Raw genomic sequence first — 21,501 nt, 5'->3', positions numbered from 1 at the left:
ATGTATATTGTTTGAACAACGTTTGTAAAGTACGCTGCTTTGATCTATTGTCAATGTGGTCGGTCCTGTGTGCTGTTTATTTATTCAGTTTTGTTATGAATAAATTAACCAGTTAATTATTTTTATTTAGCTCTGGTGGATTTCCATAGTTAGGCACACTTTGCTACGTGCAATTTTCTTACCATAATCTCCATTTTTCCCATTGCAGGTTCTCTGGCCAATGGCAAGTTCAGCGGGTCGGGGTTAAAAGGCCGGCCACAAAGACGACAGCTCTCGCTTGCAGAACGCCGATGGCGGCAGCGAGTACTCTGAGGACGGGCCGGCCAAGAAGAGGTGAGTCCTTTGGGTCCATTCCAGAGGTGGCGTCATGTCTCACCGCCGCATGCGTGTTAGTCATGTATTCATCATGTACTGATGTACACTCTCCCCTCCCAATTTCTCATTTTCAAGTTTTGGTACCATGAGTAGGAGTTCTCTCCGCCGGGTGAAATCTGCCTCGGTAATTAATTTGGTTTCTCGGGGACGTGCCTGTTTGTGCGTGCTGAGCATCTTTTGAATTGGTGTACAGGCCTATTATCCGCATAATGAGACGCGACAGGATCAACAATGAAGAGTAAATAGCAGTTTCCTTCAAAAGGAAGAGGAAGTGTTTAACAAGCATTACTGCTTCAAATGGAATTGCCGTGTTCGTCGTCTTTAATTAGCGACTTTTGAAAGACGTAATATTTCCAATTAATAATTTAGAAGGGGGAAAACCGTTAATGAATTCAAGTATGCTGTGCAATTAGTCGTTTGTGGGGCAATTTATAGAGTTGTAATTGATGAATTACGAAGCCTTATGATGAAACTCCTCATCACCAGACCCCGAGGCGAAGCCACGTGGAAAATAAAATACGGGGAGACGAAAACAGTAGAGATGGGCAGAGTAATAAATGTTCTCATTTATCATTTTTTTTTTTTTTTTTTTTTTTTTTTTTTTTGCTTGCTGTGCTGTTGCTGTTAGGTCGTGAAACCCCTTTTTATTGTCCAGCACAAACTAGGCTGTATTGTACGTCTTTGTAATAATGTAGCATTAAAGTGACAAAGGAGATGGATGTTGGGGGTCCTGCGTGACCCTCTGGCAGAGTGGGATCGTAAAGTGTAAACGGAACGTCCGCAGGGCTTTTCGTTCGGAGCAGCGGAATCTCTGGGCCCTGTTTTCACTATTTGGTGCACAGCGGGAAGCAGAAAATGGGCATTTCAATTTGTTTTTTACTTTATCTTTGGGGCACAAAGATAAAGTGGAAAAAGACTTTTTGCGGCCACATGTAGTACATTGTTCACTCAAACTTAAATGAGATGTGCATTTTTTTGTGTGTGTGGTTTTCATGTGGTTTCCCCCCCCCCCAATGTGGGGGCTGCCGATTGAACACACTGGACCTGGAGTGGAACTGAACTCTTGAGATGAAGCATGAGTGAACATTATCCTTAAATTTTATTTTTATTTTTTTCCCCCTCTTGCAGAGAGTCTGCTAGAGTCCGCTAGAAACAATTTGCTTTGCCCGAGGCTTTTTCTCTGTATTCCATCCCATGAAATGGGATACGATAGACTTGGAAATGCTGCTGTCGATTGTCATTAGGGCCGGCTCCTAGTCGACTGACGCTCCTGAAGGTATGAAGTTGCTCTGTGACATGCGTTTGATTTCAGCTGTGAAATGTCTTTCCATATCTGGGTTCTAGACTCATATTTGCTTTTTTGCTCCTGTAAGACAATCCTGCATTAAGCAGGTTTTACGCATATTTTTCCAACATAAGCTTTGTAATCTATACTGAGCCAGGCAAGGTTATGCACACATACTCTGTATTGTGTTTGGGCCAAATGGTGCCGTGTTTTAAATCAGTACCTCGCTGGCTGCCTGGGAACAAAATCCAGAAACCTGCATATCAAAGGGTCCCATCTGAAGCCCACCGCTCGACCGCCGCCCAGCTTTCCAGCAGCTGTCTGTCTGTCTCAATTCTCTCCAGAAAGTAAGCTGCTGTTCGTGTGTGTGTGTGTGTGTGTGTGTGTGTGTGTGTCAGGACTGAGTGGGCGAGGAGGAACAGCATGCAACACCTGCCATCAGCCTACCTGCCATTTAATACCCTGAACTGTAACCTCTAATCAGAGTGGCTGTCTGCAGACGCCATCATTAAAAAAAAAAGCCTGTTCCTGGTGGTGCGCTTGGGCTTTCAAAGCAGCGTTTGGACCAAGGCGGGGGGGAATGTAGGGGGGCGGGACAGCGTTGGCTGCCCGCACGGAGCAGGCAGCACGGAGGGCGGCCGAGGGCGCGCCGGGACGCACTTTACACCTGCTGCTGCCAGAACAGGAGAGGAGAAGACGTTCCCGGGCCGCCCGCTGCGTTTGAAGCGGCCCAGGTGCTTTGTGGGCGGGGTCAGGGAGATCTGGCCGGGGCGGGGAAAGAGTCTGAGAGCCGGGCGGTGGTGTTTGCGTTCCCAGGCCCGGCGAGGCTGAGCGCGTGAGCGGAGAGGCAGACGCTGCCAAGTGGAGAACTTCCAGGAGAGGAGGGAGACGCGCCGGGTCGCCCAAGGTGACCTCGGTTGGAGGCACACCCCATCCCAGCCCGCGCCTAAAGTTACTAAACCCGGCCGCCACCGCGGTGTTTGCTCACGCTGTGCCAGGCTCCCTTGTTCGGTCCTGGCACCACGTTTCCCCTCCACACCAAGCGTCCTCGGGCCAAACCCTCCTGCCTGGTGCGCGCTGGGACGGCCAGGCGTAGCGTGTGAAGAGGGACGCGGGCAGCGCCAACACTCACCTGACTACACCGACAGGAATGCCTGCTTACGTTGGCGGCAGGCCACGCGGTGGAGGGGAGCAGTAAATAGTTTTGATGGCGCTCATCCTGTCTGCTGCTCCTTCCGTCCCTGCCAAGTCGGACATTGTAGGATATCTTTTGAGAGGAATGTTGTAGGAACGTTGGCTTTCTTGTCTTGTCATTCCAGTAATTTAATATATGACAATGAGATCAGTCATGACTACAACAAGTCCGTAGTAGTCCTGAGAAAAGTATGGCTTTTAATTTTCACTTACAACAACTATATTACTGCTGTCGTAGGAATTTGTGCCCTGAATCCGTATGAACGAAACGGGACTTTTTAAATCCATGGAAACATTGAAGTCTGAGTGAAATCGTATGAGTTGGAGCTTCAGCAAGCTAATCCTTCATGGACTAGACTCTCTGCACATGCTCCACAATTCTCTCTCTCTCACTGTGGGCTTTGACCTGGAAAGGGGCGGAGCCAGATATGTATGTATTTGTTTGTTTGTTATTTATTTTTGTTAGTTGTGACTATAGTCCTAAACTGTGCATGGAAATTAAAACTCTTACCGTGCCCGTGAACAATCAGGCCCTGTCTATTACCATGCAATTACCAGCCAGCGTTTCATCTTCCTTTTGTTTGCATTTAAGAAGCGACCTGATTGGTTGAGGGCTGAGAAGCCCAATTGTGTGTGGTGAACATGAATCCATGATGCCGCAGACACCACCGCTCGGGTGTGAAGTTCGGTGTGTTAATCAGCGCTTGGGTGTGACTCTTCCTTTTCATCGTAATCACGCGTTCACTTTGAAGTGTTCATATTAAGCAGCTGTCTGGGCCAAGTTCCAGCCTTTTGTCTGTTTTCTTTTTGCGGTGAGGAGCAGGATGTCGCCCGGTCAGGAACCCCTGGGTCGAGTGATCAATGTGTAGGTCAGTGTGTCACCGGGAGGCAGGGGGCGGAGCTCCGATCCGTTTCTGAACCGGCGGGGAAGACTGGAATCGGATTGACTGCGGATGTGTGCCGGGCTCCCCTCTCCTCTCCTCTCCTCTCGCTCTGCATTATGCAACGGACCGGCTCAGATTGCCGTTAATGAAATCATGCGCAAATTGGATTCGGCCGGAGCGCCGTCATGTAGGCGTCATTTAAGCTTGCGTACAACGCCGCCGCCAGGTAGCCTGTGTAATGACACCACTGCTCAGCCCGCGTCCGCGGCGTCGGGTTACCGCGGTCGAGCGGGAGAAAATGAATTAATGCTGGCCCCTTCCAACCCCAGCCCCGCCAGTGTTGCGAGTTGCTGCTGTTAACGCCTGCAGAGCAAACCCGTTCCCGGCGCGCCACAGATCAGGTTCTGTCCCCGAACGGCACCGGAGTCGCATGGATATATACGGCCCTCCCTGGTGACACCGCTACGGTTACGACTAGGCTAGTGCTTTTTAGGGGGGGGACCCCCGTTCCTCTTAATTTAAAAATAGTAAATAATAATAATGAAGCTGTCAGACGGGTCGGCGTTGGTCGTATCAGAACATGCCCGCGCTCTGCTGAGGAGGAGTTCAGAATGTCCGGGAGGTGTGGTCTGGTGTTTTGTTGCCATGGCCCATGTTTTCCCTCCCTTTCCCGTCTGTTTCCCTCCCTTTCCCGTCTCTAAATGAAACCGGAACCGTTATGGTCATTGACTGTGACGTCACTACTTAACAAGCTATTTAGCGGTGGCCATTTGTAACAGTACCGCATTGGATTACAAAGTCACAGGTTCAATCCCCCATTAGCTATCGTGTCCCCAAGCAGGACATTTAAGCAGGGCTGCAGTTTTGAAGGTTGCTGTGGATAAGAGTGTTGTGATGCTTTATATATTTACAGTATTTACTAGGTCGGGTTGAATATATAAATATATTAACTGCGCCACACTGTTGCGATTATAATTATTATACCGGTCATTTACAGCATTTACCAGACGCCCTTATCCAGAGCGACTTAGTCAGTAGTTACAGGGACAGTCCCCCCCTGGAGACACTCAGGGTTAAGTGTCTAACTCAGGGACACAATGGGAGTAAGTGGGAATTCAAACCCGGGTCTTCTGGTTCACAGGCGAGTGTGTTACCCACTAAGCTACTACCACCCCCATTTGCTCCATAATTATTATTAACTCCATTCATATGAATTGTGGGTTTCCCCAGCTTTTATGCCCAGTTTCATGTCGTGTCCGTGTAGTAACAGAGACGATCCACCACAACATCAGGGTCATCCTCCTTCCACCCCCCCTCCATCCTTCTCTTCATTTGGCCTCTCTCCCGCGCTCGGAGCCAGCTGCTCGCCGCTGGCAATGACTGCTGGGATATTTTATCAGGAACATGTGGCCCATCTGGAGTGCTTTAGCTCCAGCGCTGGAGAAAAGCGGCCGCAATTTGCCATGGATGGAGCGGTCCGTTCTTCCCTGACCGGTTCCCTCACCTCAGATGCCAAGGACAGCGCCGGGGTTTTACACAATCGCAGTCTCCTTTAGCCACAAAGAGCACATACTTTCACCACAAGTTTAACCCCCGGGAAGACCTTCGTCGGTTCTGGAAAACGTCCCCGGAGTAGGTGCACACAAGGAGGGCCTTTTGTCAGCTCCTGGTCTGTGTGGATGAATCGGACCTGTAAGCAGCCATTGAAAGTCCAGATAATGGAACTGGGGTCTGATTCTTGCCTTATCTGCACCGGGTCATGTTCGACAGACGGGGGGAACAGTGCACAGATACGGCATTCAGTTCTGAGCGACTCTGAGGGGCTGCAGACTGACCGCGTCCACCCTGCCACAATGGCCAAACTGATATGGGGGGGGCTTAAAGGTGATAACGCTCTGCAGACCTCAGAAAGTTGTCATGCATTAGATTTTTATTTTTTTGCAGTCTCAGTGAATAAATAAATGGAAATTTGTATATATCTTTAAACATCGGTAATCAATATAGGGATAAAAGGGATAGAAAGTGGGCCCGGTTTAAATCCGTAATATGCTATAGTATTTACAGCTCTGTTTTTTTTTTTTATCTTTATCTCATCTACTGCCTTTTTAAAAGATTAAGTTTATGAGCTTTATATATTTAACATCACCTCTTAATTTCAATGTTACAAATGCCTTAAAGTAGGTCCTAATAATGCATGCTGTAGGATTTGGGTCCTGGGTGGAGATGTTTTGTCTGGGCTGTTGTGGTTCTGGGGTCGTCAGTCACTGTGGCCAAAGTGCATGGTTTCATTTTACTTAGTCACAGGCGCCTGTTAGGTTTGACTACACCCGTGGCCACGTGGGCTGCAGAGGGTTATTGTCATTTCTGCTGCAGTTTAGCTTGTTAAGGAGAGACGGGCCGTGCCGGAGTAAACGTGCAAACGTGGGATCTGCGGGATCCTGGCCGGTTCCCTCTTCCTCATCCGCTTACAAGAGACTCCATTCGCTGAGGAATGCTTTGATTGTGCACTAGAGGAGTTGACACCATGTGGGGGTGGGGGGAATGGCGGTGTTTGCCCCCGGTGCCAGTTTTTGGCTTTTTTGTTTTCCGACGCCCACCCCCCCTCCTCCTCCTCCTATTCTCATTCGTCCATCTCTGCCCTTTCTGGAGCCGTGCAAGAGCCCCTGGGGTTTGATGGCTTGGCCAGGCCCACGCTCGCGCTCGCTCGTGGCCCGCCGTGCCGCTGGGACGTCCTCTTCATCCGTAACCTGCCCTGCACGTGTGCTGTGAAATCACGGCCTCTGGAGTCGGCTCGGGTTTCTGGATTTCACACCAGACCCCTGTGCCGACCACAGAGTCTGGCAGCTGGAGCCGTGCAAGGGCCGCTGGCCGCTGTTACAGATTAGCCTCCCGATGGCGTGATTGCTGGTTGATGAGGATTTCGGGTTTCTCTGCGGAATCGTTTAAATGGTCGTCTCTTGGCAAGTCCCACTTCACTTCGCTGTGATGCATGTAAAGCCTCATTTACGCTCCCCCTACATTCAAAAACAAGGAGGTCCGTTTCTGACGTTTTAACCAATGCGTCCCTGTTCTTCTTTTTTTTTTATGTTAAGCGAAGCATCCAGTAGAGGGCAGTCTGAAGTTCCCACCCTCCAAACTCTCACTTTTTGACTTCTGTCCCAGTCTTATTCACGGTCTCTGCTAAAAGCTTTCCAAAGACAATCACAAATACAGACAAAAAAGTAACTATACAAAATACATAAACTATAAACGTTTGGCAGGGATGCATTATTCAATTAAATTTAGGTTTACTGCTATTAATGCATCTAGACTGTAAAATGCTATACAGGTCTGTCGTGCCCAATAGAACGTTTTGTAATGAGTTTTATTGTGTCTTGACTAGGTGGTTATCCTGGCCACTTTCAGTTTAGTTACACAATGAACATCAGTGTTTCGATTATATCATTTCTCTGTATCGCTGTACTCATGGGGTCAGATTTCAGTCATAAAAACATGCGACATGCTGCGAAATGCTTTTTGTCACAGGGCGTCATCTAAATTCAAAGTAAAAAGGAATAGAGGTTACCGTTTTTGTACCATTTCGCTGAATTGCTCGTAGTTCTGATCCTAGATTATTTCAGCATTCCGAGTGTTGACTGAACAGGCCACTTCCTGGCACGGGCGAGTGTGTAAAATGTGTTTATCTGCGTAATCCGGGGTTTCCAGCACTAAGCCGCTGTGTACAGTGTCCCTTTAAAACGTATATATTATTTAAAAAAAAAAAAAAGACTGTAATGGAAACGCACAGCAGCTGTTTCTTCCATTTAGCCTCGAGAACATTTAGTCAGGATGAACCCCCTCGTTCTCCCCAGCAGAAGCTTGAAAGATGATCAATGACGCCTAGCAGCGCCGTACGGCAGCTTCAGACGAGGGGGCTGCTTTGAAGGCTGAGACTGGGGTGGTGGGGTGGATTAGGCTGGGATGAATGTGGACATCCTGCGGTAATCCTTCTCCACCCCACCTTACTCCTCCACCGGTGCTCGTTTCCCTGGATCCTCCAGGCCGCATGAGATCCGCTGGGCCTTTGTTGATCCCTGAACTCCCCACCGACAGCACCGACACAAAGACGCTGGTTGGTTTTTAATATTGTAGTGTAGGTCGCTGTGGTGCGAACGTGAGAGTGAGAGCCCATCCACTCACGTTCAGACTTCTTCCGGCATCGCGCACCACTGCGGCCTGCTCAGTTTCTGTTGGTTTTCTTTCTCTCTCTCTCTCTCTCTCTCTCTCTCTCGTCTTTCACTTCAGGTCTCTTTTTCGTTTCGCTCGCCCCCGACGCCGTATCGCCATCTCATCTGCTGCCTCCCGAAATGATCTCAGCCCATTGTGGTTTTTATCTGGGCTGAATAATGCATGGCTCTTCCTTCCCCCTGAAAGGTCTTCATTGTGAGTGGGGCCCGTATCAGGCCCATTAAGAGACCCACTGGGCCAGGAAGCTTCATGGGGCTATTGTGTTGCACGGCCCCATCCGTACGGTATAGATGAGCAAGCGACTTCTCCGAGGTGCCATCGACCAATCCTGCGTCTGCTCCCCACCCGCTGCGGTTTATTTTGAAAGCGGGTGGACCGGAAGAAAGAGGAGAGCATGATCTGTAAAGTGCTGTAATTGTGCCCCATATTGATACCAGTGTCCTCAGCGACTGAAAAGGACGGAGGTTTAGCGGAGTTTGGCTTTCAAGTGTGGCTTCGAGGTATGCGGCGTGTGGCTGGAGCCACAGCAGGGGCCTGTGGGTAAATAAGCTGCACATCAACACGCGGGGCCTCACCTTTCACCTTCGCTGATGAGTGAGTGTGTTTAAAAAATATATATATTTTTTTTTTTAACAAATAACCTGTCATCGCAAATTGTCCACATGTTCATTTGTCACAATGCTGAAATGAGACTGTGGCGCGTCCCTCTGGGGCAGAAAAAAATGGTTTCGATTTGGGAACGTTGCTTTTGGAGTTTTTTTTTTTTTTTTTTTCCTCATCTGTTCTTAATATATATTTATAGTGGCAGTAGTTTAATACCTATGGCAATAATACAGATTTATCATTGTATTTGTTTTTCTGTTAGCTGCGTGACTGCACTATGTCCATGCTTTTTATAAACGTGTTTGACGCGTATATTGTACCAATATAATATAAACAGCAGGTAAACACACAAAGAACACAAAGTGCTTGTGAAGTAAACTATCATTATTATACTTTCAGTCTGTGGTATGATTGTTTAACCCCAGACCTGCGTTTCTATTTTATGTGGGCCGAACATCGTATTTACCTTCACGGCATTTACCAGACGCCCTTATCTAGAGTGACTTGCAATCAGTAGTTACAGGGACAGTCCCCCCCTGGAGACACTCAGGGTTAAGTGTCCTGCTCAGGGACACAATGGTAGTAAGTGGGGTTTGAACCTGGCACTTTATGGTCTTCTATTTCATAGGCAAGTGTCTTGCCCACTATTGTTCTGTTTTGCCAGGGCATTATTTTACATTTTCTAATTTGGCTTTAAAAACCTTTTAATTACAGATAGTGTCTAGATGGGAAGCTTTTGGTACTTATTTTACCGCCATGTTTTGGTGGGACTGGACTATTTAAAAATGCACAGGCGTAGGGAGCAGGCCAATCCTAGTCATGTTAGTTTTTAAAAGTGATTTGTGGATTGTATCGCTCTCTTGCTCTGTCCTTGGGCCATTTTACAATTTATCTCTTTTGCCTTCTCTGTTGTTTTGTGACCTTTTCAGCACTTTTGTTAGTATGAATAAAATAGGACTGAGCCCTTGGAGAAGTAAAGATTGGTGGTAGATTGTGCCCCTGAGACAGAGTGAATCTGACCGGGTTGAATGTTTAAAAGCTGCTTTCTTTTGGTTTGTGTATATACACACACACACACGCTCAGTACCAATTAGCACGCCTGTATACGTCCATTTCTGCAGCAGTAGCAATGTTTCTGCACATGCCTGTACAACGAAGCTGTGAAACGGATACCCACGCATTTAGAAATGTCACTCACACCTTTCACTGCTGACTTACTGAACCGCCATCAACTTTTCAGCAACCTCTTACTCTGCAGTACATCCCATGTGCATTTAGCTTCTTTTCTTTTTTACTTTCCGGGGGCAGTGGTGGCCTAGCGGTTAAGTAAGCCGCCCCGTGATCGAATCCCGATTCACCGAGGTGCCACTGAGCAAAGCACCGTCCCCACACACTGCTCCCCGGGCGCCTGTCATGGCTGCCCACTGCTCACCAAGGGTGATGGTTAAAAGCAGAGGACACATTTCATTGTGTCACCATGTGCTGTCATTTCACAATGACAATCACTTCACTTTCACTTCCAGTCAGTCAAAAAGCTGATACCCTATAGGTAAGTGATTTGAGGTCCAGTCTGAGGTTGAAGTTGAAATTTTGTTATTTCAGTTATATTCAGTTATATACATATAAGACCGTACATAGTGAAATGAAATAACGTTTCTCCGGAACCTGGTGCTACATGTTACGTTGAACGATTAGACAGCTACATACTGACATAAAGTGCACGTGCACCACAGGCAAACTGGGCTACATAAGGTGCAGACAGGGGACACAGGCGGTGCAAGAAGAACATTTAACAAGAGAATCATGTAGACAGACGGCGCTAAGCAGGTGAAATGAATAATAAATGTGCGAAGTAAAATAGTGCAAATATTGCTGTGCAAAATGGAACCTTGCATTAATAGGTAATATTACAGATAGATAATATTACAATATAACAGAGGTAGTGTGTGTCAGTCCAGAGTGGAAAGTCCCTGGGTGTTCAGGTGTCTGATTGCCAGACTCTGGAACAGCTTCATCCCACAAGCAGTTTTGGCCCGGATGCTCCGGTGCCTTTTTTCTGCATGGTAGGAGGGTGAAGTGTGCATGTGAAGGATGTGTGGAGTACTTCACTATGCTGATGGTTTTCCTGATTCAGTGTGTGTGGTAAATGCCCATTATGGAGTGAAGAAAGACTCCGATGATCTTCTCAGCGGTCCTCACTATCTACTGTAGGGTGCAGTTCCCAAACCAGACGGCTGGTAAAATGCTCTCAACGGTCCCTCTTTAGAAGGTGGTGAGGATCGGTGGTGGGAGATGGGCCTTCCTCAGCCTCCGCAGGAAGTAGAGATGCTGCTGGGGTTGAGCTGGTGTTAGCATTCCAGGAGAGGTTCTCCTCTAAATAAACACAGTGGAACTTTTGTGTTCTTGACTATCTGCACACAAGAGCCGTTGATGTTCAGTGGGGAGTGGTCCTCTGAAGTCAACAATCATCTCCTTCATTTAGTCCATGTTCAGAAACAGATGGTTGACCTTTACACCAGTCTGTCAGTTGTTGCACCGACTGTTTGTTGATCAGTTGTTTTGGGGTATTTGGGGGCAGCTGAGGGGAACTGTAAATGTCCACTTATTCAAATTAAGCTTTTTTTTTTTTTTTTTTTCATTCAATTTTACTGTCTGTATTTGCTGCATTATAACTAACGAAGGCCTAAACATGATAATTTGAAGCAAACCGAAGTTTGACTGGCTGTTAGCAGGAACTTTTTGTCCACAGCAGTCAGGCACACCATGTGAGCTTCTCGCCGTGGTCGAGCGTTAGCTGAGCGAGAGGAGACTACTGTACAGACAAGGATTATGCTGCCCTCCATTATCCATCCTGCCTGTATTTCAGGTCATTTTATTTTCTGAGGATTGTGTGTTTAAATTTAAAGCAATTGAAACTAGGGGTAGGACAAAAAAAAAAAAAATCAATATGGCAATGTATCATGATACTTCCTTAGGAGATGTTCTATCCAAACTTTGGTATCCAGTATCGATTTACCAATGTTTAAGTGGAACACAATGCATTCACAATGAACTGATTTCAGTTTTCCCACAGCAGTGAAATTAAACAGATCAAGCTGATCAATTTTGATCTTATGCTTTGAAATTTTTATTTTATTATTTATGCTTGCAATATCGTATTATTGAGAAATGTCTTTTAATTAGTGCAAATCACTGAAATGACTTATGAATTTGTGGACATTGTGTTGATATTTTCTCAGGATTTTGTGGGATTTCCAATGTTTAGTTGAAGCAGGCATGAGGGATGAAGTGAAAAATATCTAGACATTCTCTGTGATATTGCAAAGGGGTAATAAAAGCAACAAACAGTGCCTATAGAGATCAGAAAAGGGGTAAAAACGAGATAAAGTTAAGGGAGTTAAGAAATAGAATGTTCTTTTCCAAGGTTAATTTTGAGGTCTTGGTAGTGGCCATGTTAAAGAGCGATATGTGATGTGATACGAGTCTGATGTAATCTTTTTCTTTCTCTGAACAGGCCTAGACTACATGCACAAAGGAAGTTTGCCCAATCACAGCCCAACTCCCCCAGCACCACGCCTGTCAAGGTGCCAGATGCCTCGCTGCCCACACCCGCCTCTCATGTCACTGAGCTCACCCGACGCAAGCCCAAGACCAAGGACTTCCTGACCTTCCTGTGCCTGAGAGGTACGGTACCGTGCCTGATCCCTCGTCATCCCAGACTCCACCCATCACCAGCCACGACCACCCTGTGGTACCGGGCGACCATCCACTCACCTCTCACCCCTGTACTAATCACCTGTATCGCAGCACGCTGTGGTATCTGTAAAAAAACAACCGTGTGTTTCATTACAAGCGTAGGTTATGTAAAGCCAGGGTTGTTACCAGCATGGACACACACACACACACACACACACACACATTCAGATAAGGCCACTCCCTTCAGGGTAGCCAGCACAGCACAGACTTCACTTCACACCCAGCTGCCAGTGCAAACACAGAAGTTGGACGCTCATCCTCCTCCTCAACGTCCCCTCCTGCCCATGACAGCGCACTGGATTCTGGGTAAAAGGGCAGTAGATAACCGCGAGTGCTGGATTTGGTTGGGTAACAGTGCAGATTGTAGGACTCTGTTAACAGCACGTAGTCGTCTCTGAGGCGCTTAGTTAGATAAATGATTGCGAAAGAGTTGTTTGTTAATGGAAGGGTGACTAGCATGCTGCGTTTTATTATGATTTATATTTGTCTTTTATTTGAGGCCAGTCAGGCAGATATGCATAATGCAAATTCCATTCAGGTTTTGGGAATGATACCATATGAACCTGTTTACCGCACCTACCTGCTTAATACCTTGTCTGTATATATCATTCACAGAATTCTGAATATTCATTTTATGGTTTGTATTTTGTTACCAATTCAAGTAGTAATGTTATATAGCTTGAAATTCTTTCCACAAAGAGATTTTGTTGTCATATGTGCTAAATATTCATGCGTTTTTTTTTTTTTTTTTTGAGGCAGTAATGACCCTGTGTCCCCATCATTTTTTTTCCATCGTATTGGAAGCAGTATAGAACCAGGCTTAGTACAAGTCTGTCTGTCTTTTCTGGACAGCGAGAGGCTAAGAAGCGAGTAAATATTCTCTTTTTCTGAAAAGGGTCGATGTGGTTCTGAGTGGAGCGTAAACAAGGCCAAGCGGTCATTCATACAGTAGCGCCGCCATGGACAGCTTCCAGCTGAGCATTTTTCAGATAAGATAAAGATAGATACAAAAGAGTAAAAAAAAAAATCTGAGGAAATATAGCAAGGATTGTGGCACGCAGTAATTATATGCGCCCTTTTCCTCATTCCTTCTTTGTTCAAATGGGATTTCAAAAGCAGCTATTTTATTTATTTTTAAATGATGCCCACGTAGTAAAAGATCTGCTTTTAATCCCTCTTGGGAACGATTCAGCTCTGATGCAACCTGGAGTAACGAGTGCCGGACACAAAGAGGGGAGACTGCGTTCTAATGCTCCTCTCCGGCGTTTACGCCGCGCAAGAGGCAAATCCGCTTTGTGCCGCGTGTTTATATCCATGGATAAACATGCCGGGATGATCCCTGGTCTGCGGTGCTGAGGGTGGTGCAGTCTGCTGGAGGCGGGGCCTGGGTTTCTGTACAAGAGGTCACGGCTGGTGCAGGGACTGTGACACGCTATCCTCCATTCGGCCTTATCGCTTTGCAGAGGTGTTCCTGCTGTGTACGCACAGCCCACCGATAATAGCTGTACCATAAACCATGTATTACATAAGAAAGGTCTGTGTGTGTGTGTGTGTGTGTGTGTGTGTGTGTGTGTGTGTTAGAAAAGGGAATGATTTTTATTTAAACATGAATAATTAGCTGCAGTAAATAATGAGACCGTGGAGAAAGTCCCAGAACCCCTGAACTGCAGAATATTCACCTGAATGCAGGCTTGGTTCTCAGGCTGTGGTACGCAGGCTCCCTCTAGTTGTAGTGGCCAGGAACTTCTGAAATATTTTTTAATTTTGACAGCTGCTGTGTGTTTAAGAGCAGTGGAGTTAATATTCTTAATATCCTGTGTCTAGTTCAGTTCATTTCCTCACTTGCTGCATGTTTGGCTGCAGTGTTAAAAGTGGGTGAATAATATAATAATAATAATAATAATAAATCAGTCATATTAGGAAAAGATTAACGCTCGTGTAAGCGGGATCGTAAAGGTAATACTTGAAGATCCCTGTAGTTTTGAAGGTGGAACAGTTTGAGAACCACTGGAATAGACTTATGCTCACACACATGCACAAACTCAGTAACTCACTCGCTCCCGTACGATACAGAAGAGCTCCCGCGGCAAAGCTGGCCCCTCTCAATTCAATTATGCGCGGAGCTGACCTCGCTTGTTCTGAGTATGTAGCTAAGGACATGGGGGTGTGAGGGGACGCCGTCGTTGTCCTGATTAAATTTACCCATCGAATCCTTGAGCCCAGGGCGGGCGGGGTTAATGGATTTCCAGACGTTTTTGAATGTAAATTTGTCGAGATATATTATCCGTAATCCTGCCGTCGCTGTTCAGCACACTGCCACCACCGCGTCAGCCCCCCAAGACCATTATCGAGGAAGGCCTGACACCACCCAGCACCCCCAGCCCATCGGTCTCTCAGCCCATATGGTAAAGTAGACCAGAGCGATTTGGCTGCTTCGCAGTTGAAATGTTTCTGTGTCCCTTTAAACCGGTGTTCACACCCAGGCCGCCCCACCGCGCACACTTAATCTTCAGCGAGCGCGGTTCACTTCAGGACGTCTTTGCGCCGGGCTGTAATTACCCTGGTGAACCACCGGTCTAATGGATACTTTCACCCTCAGTCATGATTTGTGTTTCTGGTGAAGAATATGAAGGCGCGTGTATGTATGAAGGCCTTTTTTCCTCCCATCTGGGAGCTGCCAGACCCAAACCCACAGCCACAACACAGAGAGGAGAAAGAGGAAGGATATCAAGTAATGAAGCAAAAAAAAAGCTGCTTTTATCCCAGTCATTGTTGAAATTGGAACAGACGCACACACACTTCTCAGGATATACCCTACCAGTCAAAATTTTGTACACACCAAGAAGGTGAAATGCCATCATCACTGTTTTGTAAAAACTATTGTGTACCATTTCATGGTTTTTAGAAATATTTTGGTTTTAATAGCATGTGTGTCAACCTTTGACTGGTTGTGTGCATTATAAATTTTAACAAAACATTAAAAATTTAAACTTATAAATATATATATATTTTTTTTAAGGTCCAGAGTTAAGTTCCCCTATTCTTAGGACTGGTTTTCTTACTAAGATCTATATAAACAAACACACAGAGAGAGACTCCCTGTGACCAATCCTCCTGTCAAATGTGTTTATTTGGACTGAATCAGCATTTGCTTGTCCCACGCCACCCATAACGCAGTACCTGTTAGCTTCTCTCTCTCACACACACACACACACACACACACACACACACACACAGAGAGAGACGTAATGGTAACCATTTTCCTAATTAAGTGCAGTTTTAGAACAGGTTGTGTGCAGCCGTTTTTGTTCTGTTATGTTTGCCCATATTTGTTTAAATTTCTCATGCAACGTCTTTTAATGTGTGTTTATATCCTCATCTTGACATTACTGATTTCGCCAGACACATCATAGCATTGTTCCTCTTTATAACTCCATTCATCTCAAAACGCTAACCATACATCTCAAATCAGCATGCTATTTTGGATTTTTTCTTTCTTTTATTTCTTCAGACTTTCTTTTCATTTGACTCCATTACTAGAGTTTGCGTTTGTGCCCAATGTTAAACTACTTCTAATTTTAATTTCAGGTAACTCTTCATGGCAAATTGAAGGTTTGTTAAATTTATACTTTTTTTTTTTTTTTTTTTTTTTTTTTTTTTTTTTTTAAAAGAGTGTTTTTATGCCCCAATAATCATTTGTGTAATCATATAATCAAATAAAAAATTGTTTAACCAGACCTTTTTGATTTTGAGTGCAGAGCTGTAACTTGAGCCAAAGTAATTAAATTAATTTAAGGGGCTTGACTCTGCCAATCAGAGGCATAATTATGGTGCCTCTGGCAGCGCCTGCCTACTCTCTCCCAGTGGCCAGCATGGCCTCCGGGTCAGACTCCCCAGCCCATATCGGGCGTCGGCAGCCTGCATCACAATCGGCCCTCTGTTACCTGCCCCCCTGGTCCCAATGACCTGCTGAAGGTTGGGACCCTGGGTCACCACACCAGGTCCCATGCTGACACTGGGGGGATTGTGATTTCTAGCAATAAGCAGTGGGGGGTGGGAGGGGCTTAGGATACTGGGATTTTATGTAGAGTTTGGTGATGGACGGGTTAGTGATTGATGAGGAAGGTTGGAGGAAATGATTTCTGGGCACAGTTTTGAAGCTCTTAATATAATAAATTCTCAGGATTTATTGTTTTTTCGTTTTATTGGTAAATATTTCTACCTGCAGTATACAAAGTATGTGTTTTAAGGTAATGATATGCTATATACCTTTTATGATGTTTAGTAATATTGTAAGTAATATTTTTTTGGTTTGTTTTTTTTCCCACCAAAAATGGCAGCCAATGCTTTAATCATTATTGTTTCCTGATTAATTGCCAGTTTATTTGCAAAACTTAATGCATTGATTCCCGTCACATTCTTTATTTTATTCCAATCAGTGATGTGCTCTGATCCCAGGATCAACCAAGGCAGTTGCCTTGACCTCTATTCATCTCAACAGCTGGTTTTCCACCGTTAGTCCATGACATTTTGTGGTCCGACGTCATGTGTTAACATAGACCACAGCAATTACAATAGTTTTACGTTTTTATGCATGTAAATAATATTAATGTGACCTTACACACGTCTGAATCAACAGAAATTATATAAATAAAACGTTCCTTGACTGAACTTTTGGGACAAGCAAAGTGCTGTTCTAAACTGTGCAATTTCTTTTCCATTTTGTTTAGTGTTTGTGTAAATGTCGGTCACATTTCTGTCAAGTCTGTCGTAGTTTTAAATAAGCACAATAACTAGCTTCAGTCTCAATCAGTTGTGTTTAAATAGTTTGGAAAGCCCTATTTAAAAAAAATAATGTTAAGGATTTCCATTAGTCACAATCCAGCCTGCATTTACCTCTGTTGACCTCTGACCTCATGACAATTACCCCACTGTATTTATTTAATTTACTTGTCTGTTATTTGTCCACACTTGTCTATTTGCTTGTTGGTCATTTCTTCGGCCCTGTGATTTATACCAGTGGGATTTAATGGAGGCCATGAAGTGAAAATTCCTTTTTTTTTTTTTTTTTTTCTTATGGATTGATTTTATGGCAGCCGTGCACTCACGGTGCTCTGTCTTGGCCCGGCATTATCACTCGATGTATTTTTACTGAAGTGACTCCATTTGTCATAGTGCCAAATTCCACCCAGGCTGCTGATCGGTTCAGGTTTGCTGAATAGAATCAGATGACTCTCCTTCTGTCCTACTGTGCGGCATATATATATATTTTTAATAATGTTTTTGAGGCTTTAATCCCATTTTGACGTTCCAAAGAGTCCGATCTCAGCGGGGGATTGGGCCTTCTGAGGAAACTGCTTACTGAGTCCCTGTTAGAGCGGCGAGAGATTCCTCAAGTGTTTTTGGCCTGTGCTTTATCTGAGGACGTCCTCTGAGCTGATTAATTGAGCAACGTTCCCTCTTTATCTCCCCTCTTTCCTTTCTCAGGCTCGCCAGCGTTGCCTAGTAACATCGCATACTTCGGCAGCTCGCAAGACGACGAGGACCTGGAGAGTGAGGAGGAGTACGAGGAAGAGAAGCTGCCCCCCAGTGTGGCGTCCACATCGTGCCAGTCCACGCCCAGAAAAGGCAAACTGTCCACCAGACTGAATGGTCACGGTGAGGGACGCCCGCAGATAAGAGTTACACAGCTGCACGTGTTTGTCGAGTGGCCGTTACACCCTGTCTTTCATGACCTTGCTTTACATATTTGCAATCAAAATGTCCCGCTACTTGATTTTTAAGTTGCATTTCTTAAAACGCTTTGCTAATGTAGAACCTATATATTTATAGGTTATTGACCATAACCATATGACTGGATTTTTAATAAAATAGGAGGGTCCAGTCAAACAACAGTGGTTCTCAAAACTTTCATTTTTCCGCCAATTTGATGTAATTAGCAGGTCATTAAGTTTAAAGTGTGGAATGGAGCGGAATGCTGCCCCCCCCCCCCCCCCCCCTTAAACTTCTAGGAATCAAGGCTGCTTTACTTGACGCACACACACAAATGCTCGCATTATCGGCATTTGTTGCGGTTTTGTGGCGTTTGACATTTTTTTTCCAATAAACCATACAATAAATAAGGAAAAGAAATACAATGTAAAGAACGAGGTACTGGAATAGTCAAATCTGCCAATGTTGCTTCAATTGTTCTTATAATGGAGGAAAAAAAAAAAGATATTTTCAAGAATTTCTGGCTTATTTTTTATGAATAATTGACCATGACTGAGACAAACACTTTATTTTTAGCAATAATTTTCTGGTAATTTTGTTTAAGTGTGTGTGTTTTATGCGAGCGTTCATTAGTACAACACTGGAGGTGACGTGCGCACTGTGGGACCGGTGATGGATGGGTGTGTAGTGACGCAGCCGTATGTTGGGGGTGTGTGGGGGAGACGCCGCTGCTCACGTGGGATCGCTTCCATCCTTCTACTCCAATTATCACTTAGTGGGAGAGGCGGTAACAAGGCGCTTATGAATTCAGCGCACAGCTGCGGCCGGGAGACAATGCGCGCACACACACACACTTATGCTCTCTCACACACACACGTGTGCACCCCTGAGCCCTGCCACTCATGCGCTCCCTGCACCACGAGATAGACAGCTTTTACAGAACATTCACGAAGACTCCTGAGTGTGTGTGTGTGTGTGTGTGTGTGTGTGTGTGTGTTTACAAGGGGGGCTGCGAGTGGGTTTGGGGGTTAGTCTGTTAATGAAACATGCCACGTTAAAAACAAAATAATCTGTCAGTCGTAATGAAAGTTACAAGGCGCTGAGGCGGTGTAATTGTGAGCGGCTGTGTTATCAGTAGCATATGCTGCAGCTTCCACAGCTTTCATTGGCAATGAATGTGCCCCCACCCCCCTCCTTACACACACTCACACACACACACACACACACACACACACACACACACACACACACACTATCAGTACAATTGTAGAGCTTCATTTCCATGTTGTCATTCTGTAAGTGGTTAGCAGATGTGCCGTCTACTGCGTCCTACCTCGCTGCCAAAAAAAAGGCTGGAGGACAGCCGCAATACCTGCACCAGCCAAACTGTGGCGCTCAAAAGGTCCTTGGGCTTGCTCAGCAGGGAATTACCCTGATGACACCCGATCTGAAGTTCGGAGCAGAGTCAGGGACAGACCAGTTGAGTGGTCTCAATCTCATGTTCTGAGTTTGGGGGGATGTTCTTGAGAAGAACAACGTATTTTACGTATAAAGTGCACAATTCTCTCTGATTCACCCATAAAAATTCCTCAGTTTCAAGCATGAAACTAATGACTGTTGAGCGAACATCACAAAAGAAATTGCTGTTACAAAGTGCTATTAGGAGTAAAGAGAATGGACTAAACTGATCTTAAGCACCTGAGCATGTGACTTATTTACAGGGGGGTGTTTAAGGGTTTTTTTTATATCATGCATAACTAGGAAGCAGGGTGCATGCGAACTCAGTTGTCACTACGGGCTCCTTCCGTTTTAAATATTGATTTTGAAACAATCATCAATTAAAAGGGCTGGGTGGTAGGAAGTCAAGGTTTTAAATGTGCTTCTGTAAAGTCTGAAGACTCCACACATGATGTCTCCGGTAGTGCCACAAGTTTAAATTCTATTTTCAGTCATAATTACACAGATTCTGTCATTGGCCAATCAGTGAAATGGAACAACCCTCCTGTAACGATTTCTCTGCTCCACAGATTATTTGTTCCTTTAAAATGTGTCCATGTCAACCTAATGATCCTATAAAAATATCTAGTGTTATCTGCTGTGTAGTTATCTGTAATTAATGTTAGTGTGTGTGTAATATATATATGTGTGTGTGTGTGTGTGTGTGTGTGTGTATATCAGCAGCATAAAAGTGTTCTGTGATTGAGTGAAATCACATCTGTGATTGAGTGAAAGGTGTAATGCTGCTGTATGTAGTTTCTGAATTGGCCCTCTGTCAGACGGTGGCTGCAGACATCGCCGTCAGTGCTGGTGGTGGTGCTGCTGCTTCTCATACCCAGGCTACAGCGAGCAGGTGCAGCAGCGCTATTGTGGTCTCAGGCTGAGTGACGGGGCTTTGGATGGGGTTCAGGATCGGGAGGGGTCACCAGTCCCAGAGCGTAACCCCATGGGCATGATTGAGGTTGGGTAGGGGGCTGGAAGTGATCTCCCCTCCCACATAGCACTCTAATACTCGGCACGGGCAGAGGTCCAGCCGGCCAGCCAACCCTCTGTTTTCCTTTCCAAATGAAACACCTTCTCACACAGAAGCATTTTGCCTCAATCTCTGGAAATAAAACCAGCAAACGCGTCTGCCAGTTATCCTGTCAGTTCGTTTCAGATGCTCCTCGCATTTCACCGGAGCCGGCTGAACCAAGTTGAACTGAAAGATGGCTAAATTACATCTGGCGACACAGATTTTATTTTATTTTATTTTTTTTACTGTTTGATTTTATTACCCGAGAGCGGTGAAATATGAAATACGGTTCTCAAGTTTACACTGGTGGGGCGTTTGTATTAAGTTTTATTTGTTAACTGGCCATTGTGCGTCTACCGTAAGTGTATGTAATAAATTTAACCTTTTAAGAGATCCTAGGCACATTTTGTGCCTTTTAGTTTTTCATCTTCAAGCCATTTTCTTGGTGATGAATGAATATGGGTCCAGTGGAAGTGGGGAAAAAAATATTAATATATAGAACTTTTTATATTTAAATGAGTCATAAAAATCTATCTTGATCCCTCTTACAGTGTTCAACGGTCACACCAAGGTGCAGAAGGACAGGGACTCCATTTCCAGGCTCCGAGGCAAGGAGATGCTGCTGAATGAGGGGCGGGAGACGCGGCGGGAGGCGGCCGTCCACCACACGGCGGCCCTGGCTCGGACGAACACCGCGAACGGCCTGATCTTCTGCAGAGACGAGCTTCGCAAGCAGGTGACTCAACGCCAGCCTGCCTCCTGCGACATTTCCCTTCCCCCTGATCTGGGCCTGATATATGCAACACTTCTATGTAGCCTTCTGGTCCCTTTGCATTTGATTCTTCAGGCTGAAATCTTTACATGGTTAAATTTGGTTAATTTATTTTGGGGCCCTATGCTGCTTTCATTTTGCACTTCTGCCAGTAACCGCTATATTACGTTTGCCCACCAGG

The 21,501-nt window shown here is 45.4% G+C and overlaps 1 protein-coding gene across 1 annotated transcript in view; it reads left to right on the top strand.

Annotated features, from left to right (window-relative positions):
• Nucleotides 1-21,501, top strand: part of jarid2b (jumonji and AT-rich interaction domain containing 2b) — a 39,391-nt gene that overhangs the window by 4,127 nt on the left and 13,763 nt on the right. Inside the window, 5 exon segments of the mRNA XM_028966212.1 lie at nt 209-246; nt 248-333; nt 12,083-12,252; nt 17,812-17,982; nt 21,100-21,284. Coding sequence (XP_028822045.1) covers nt 209-246; nt 248-333; nt 12,083-12,252; nt 17,812-17,982; nt 21,100-21,284 — 650 coding nt within the window.

The sequence above is a fragment of the Denticeps clupeoides genome, unplaced genomic scaffold (assembly GCF_900700375.1).
Source record: "Denticeps clupeoides unplaced genomic scaffold, fDenClu1.1, whole genome shotgun sequence".
Lineage (NCBI taxonomy): Eukaryota > Metazoa > Chordata > Actinopteri > Clupeiformes > Denticipitidae > Denticeps > Denticeps clupeoides.
The sequence above is the reverse complement of the archived record's forward strand: the minus strand, read 5'-3'. Positions and strand labels throughout refer to the sequence as shown.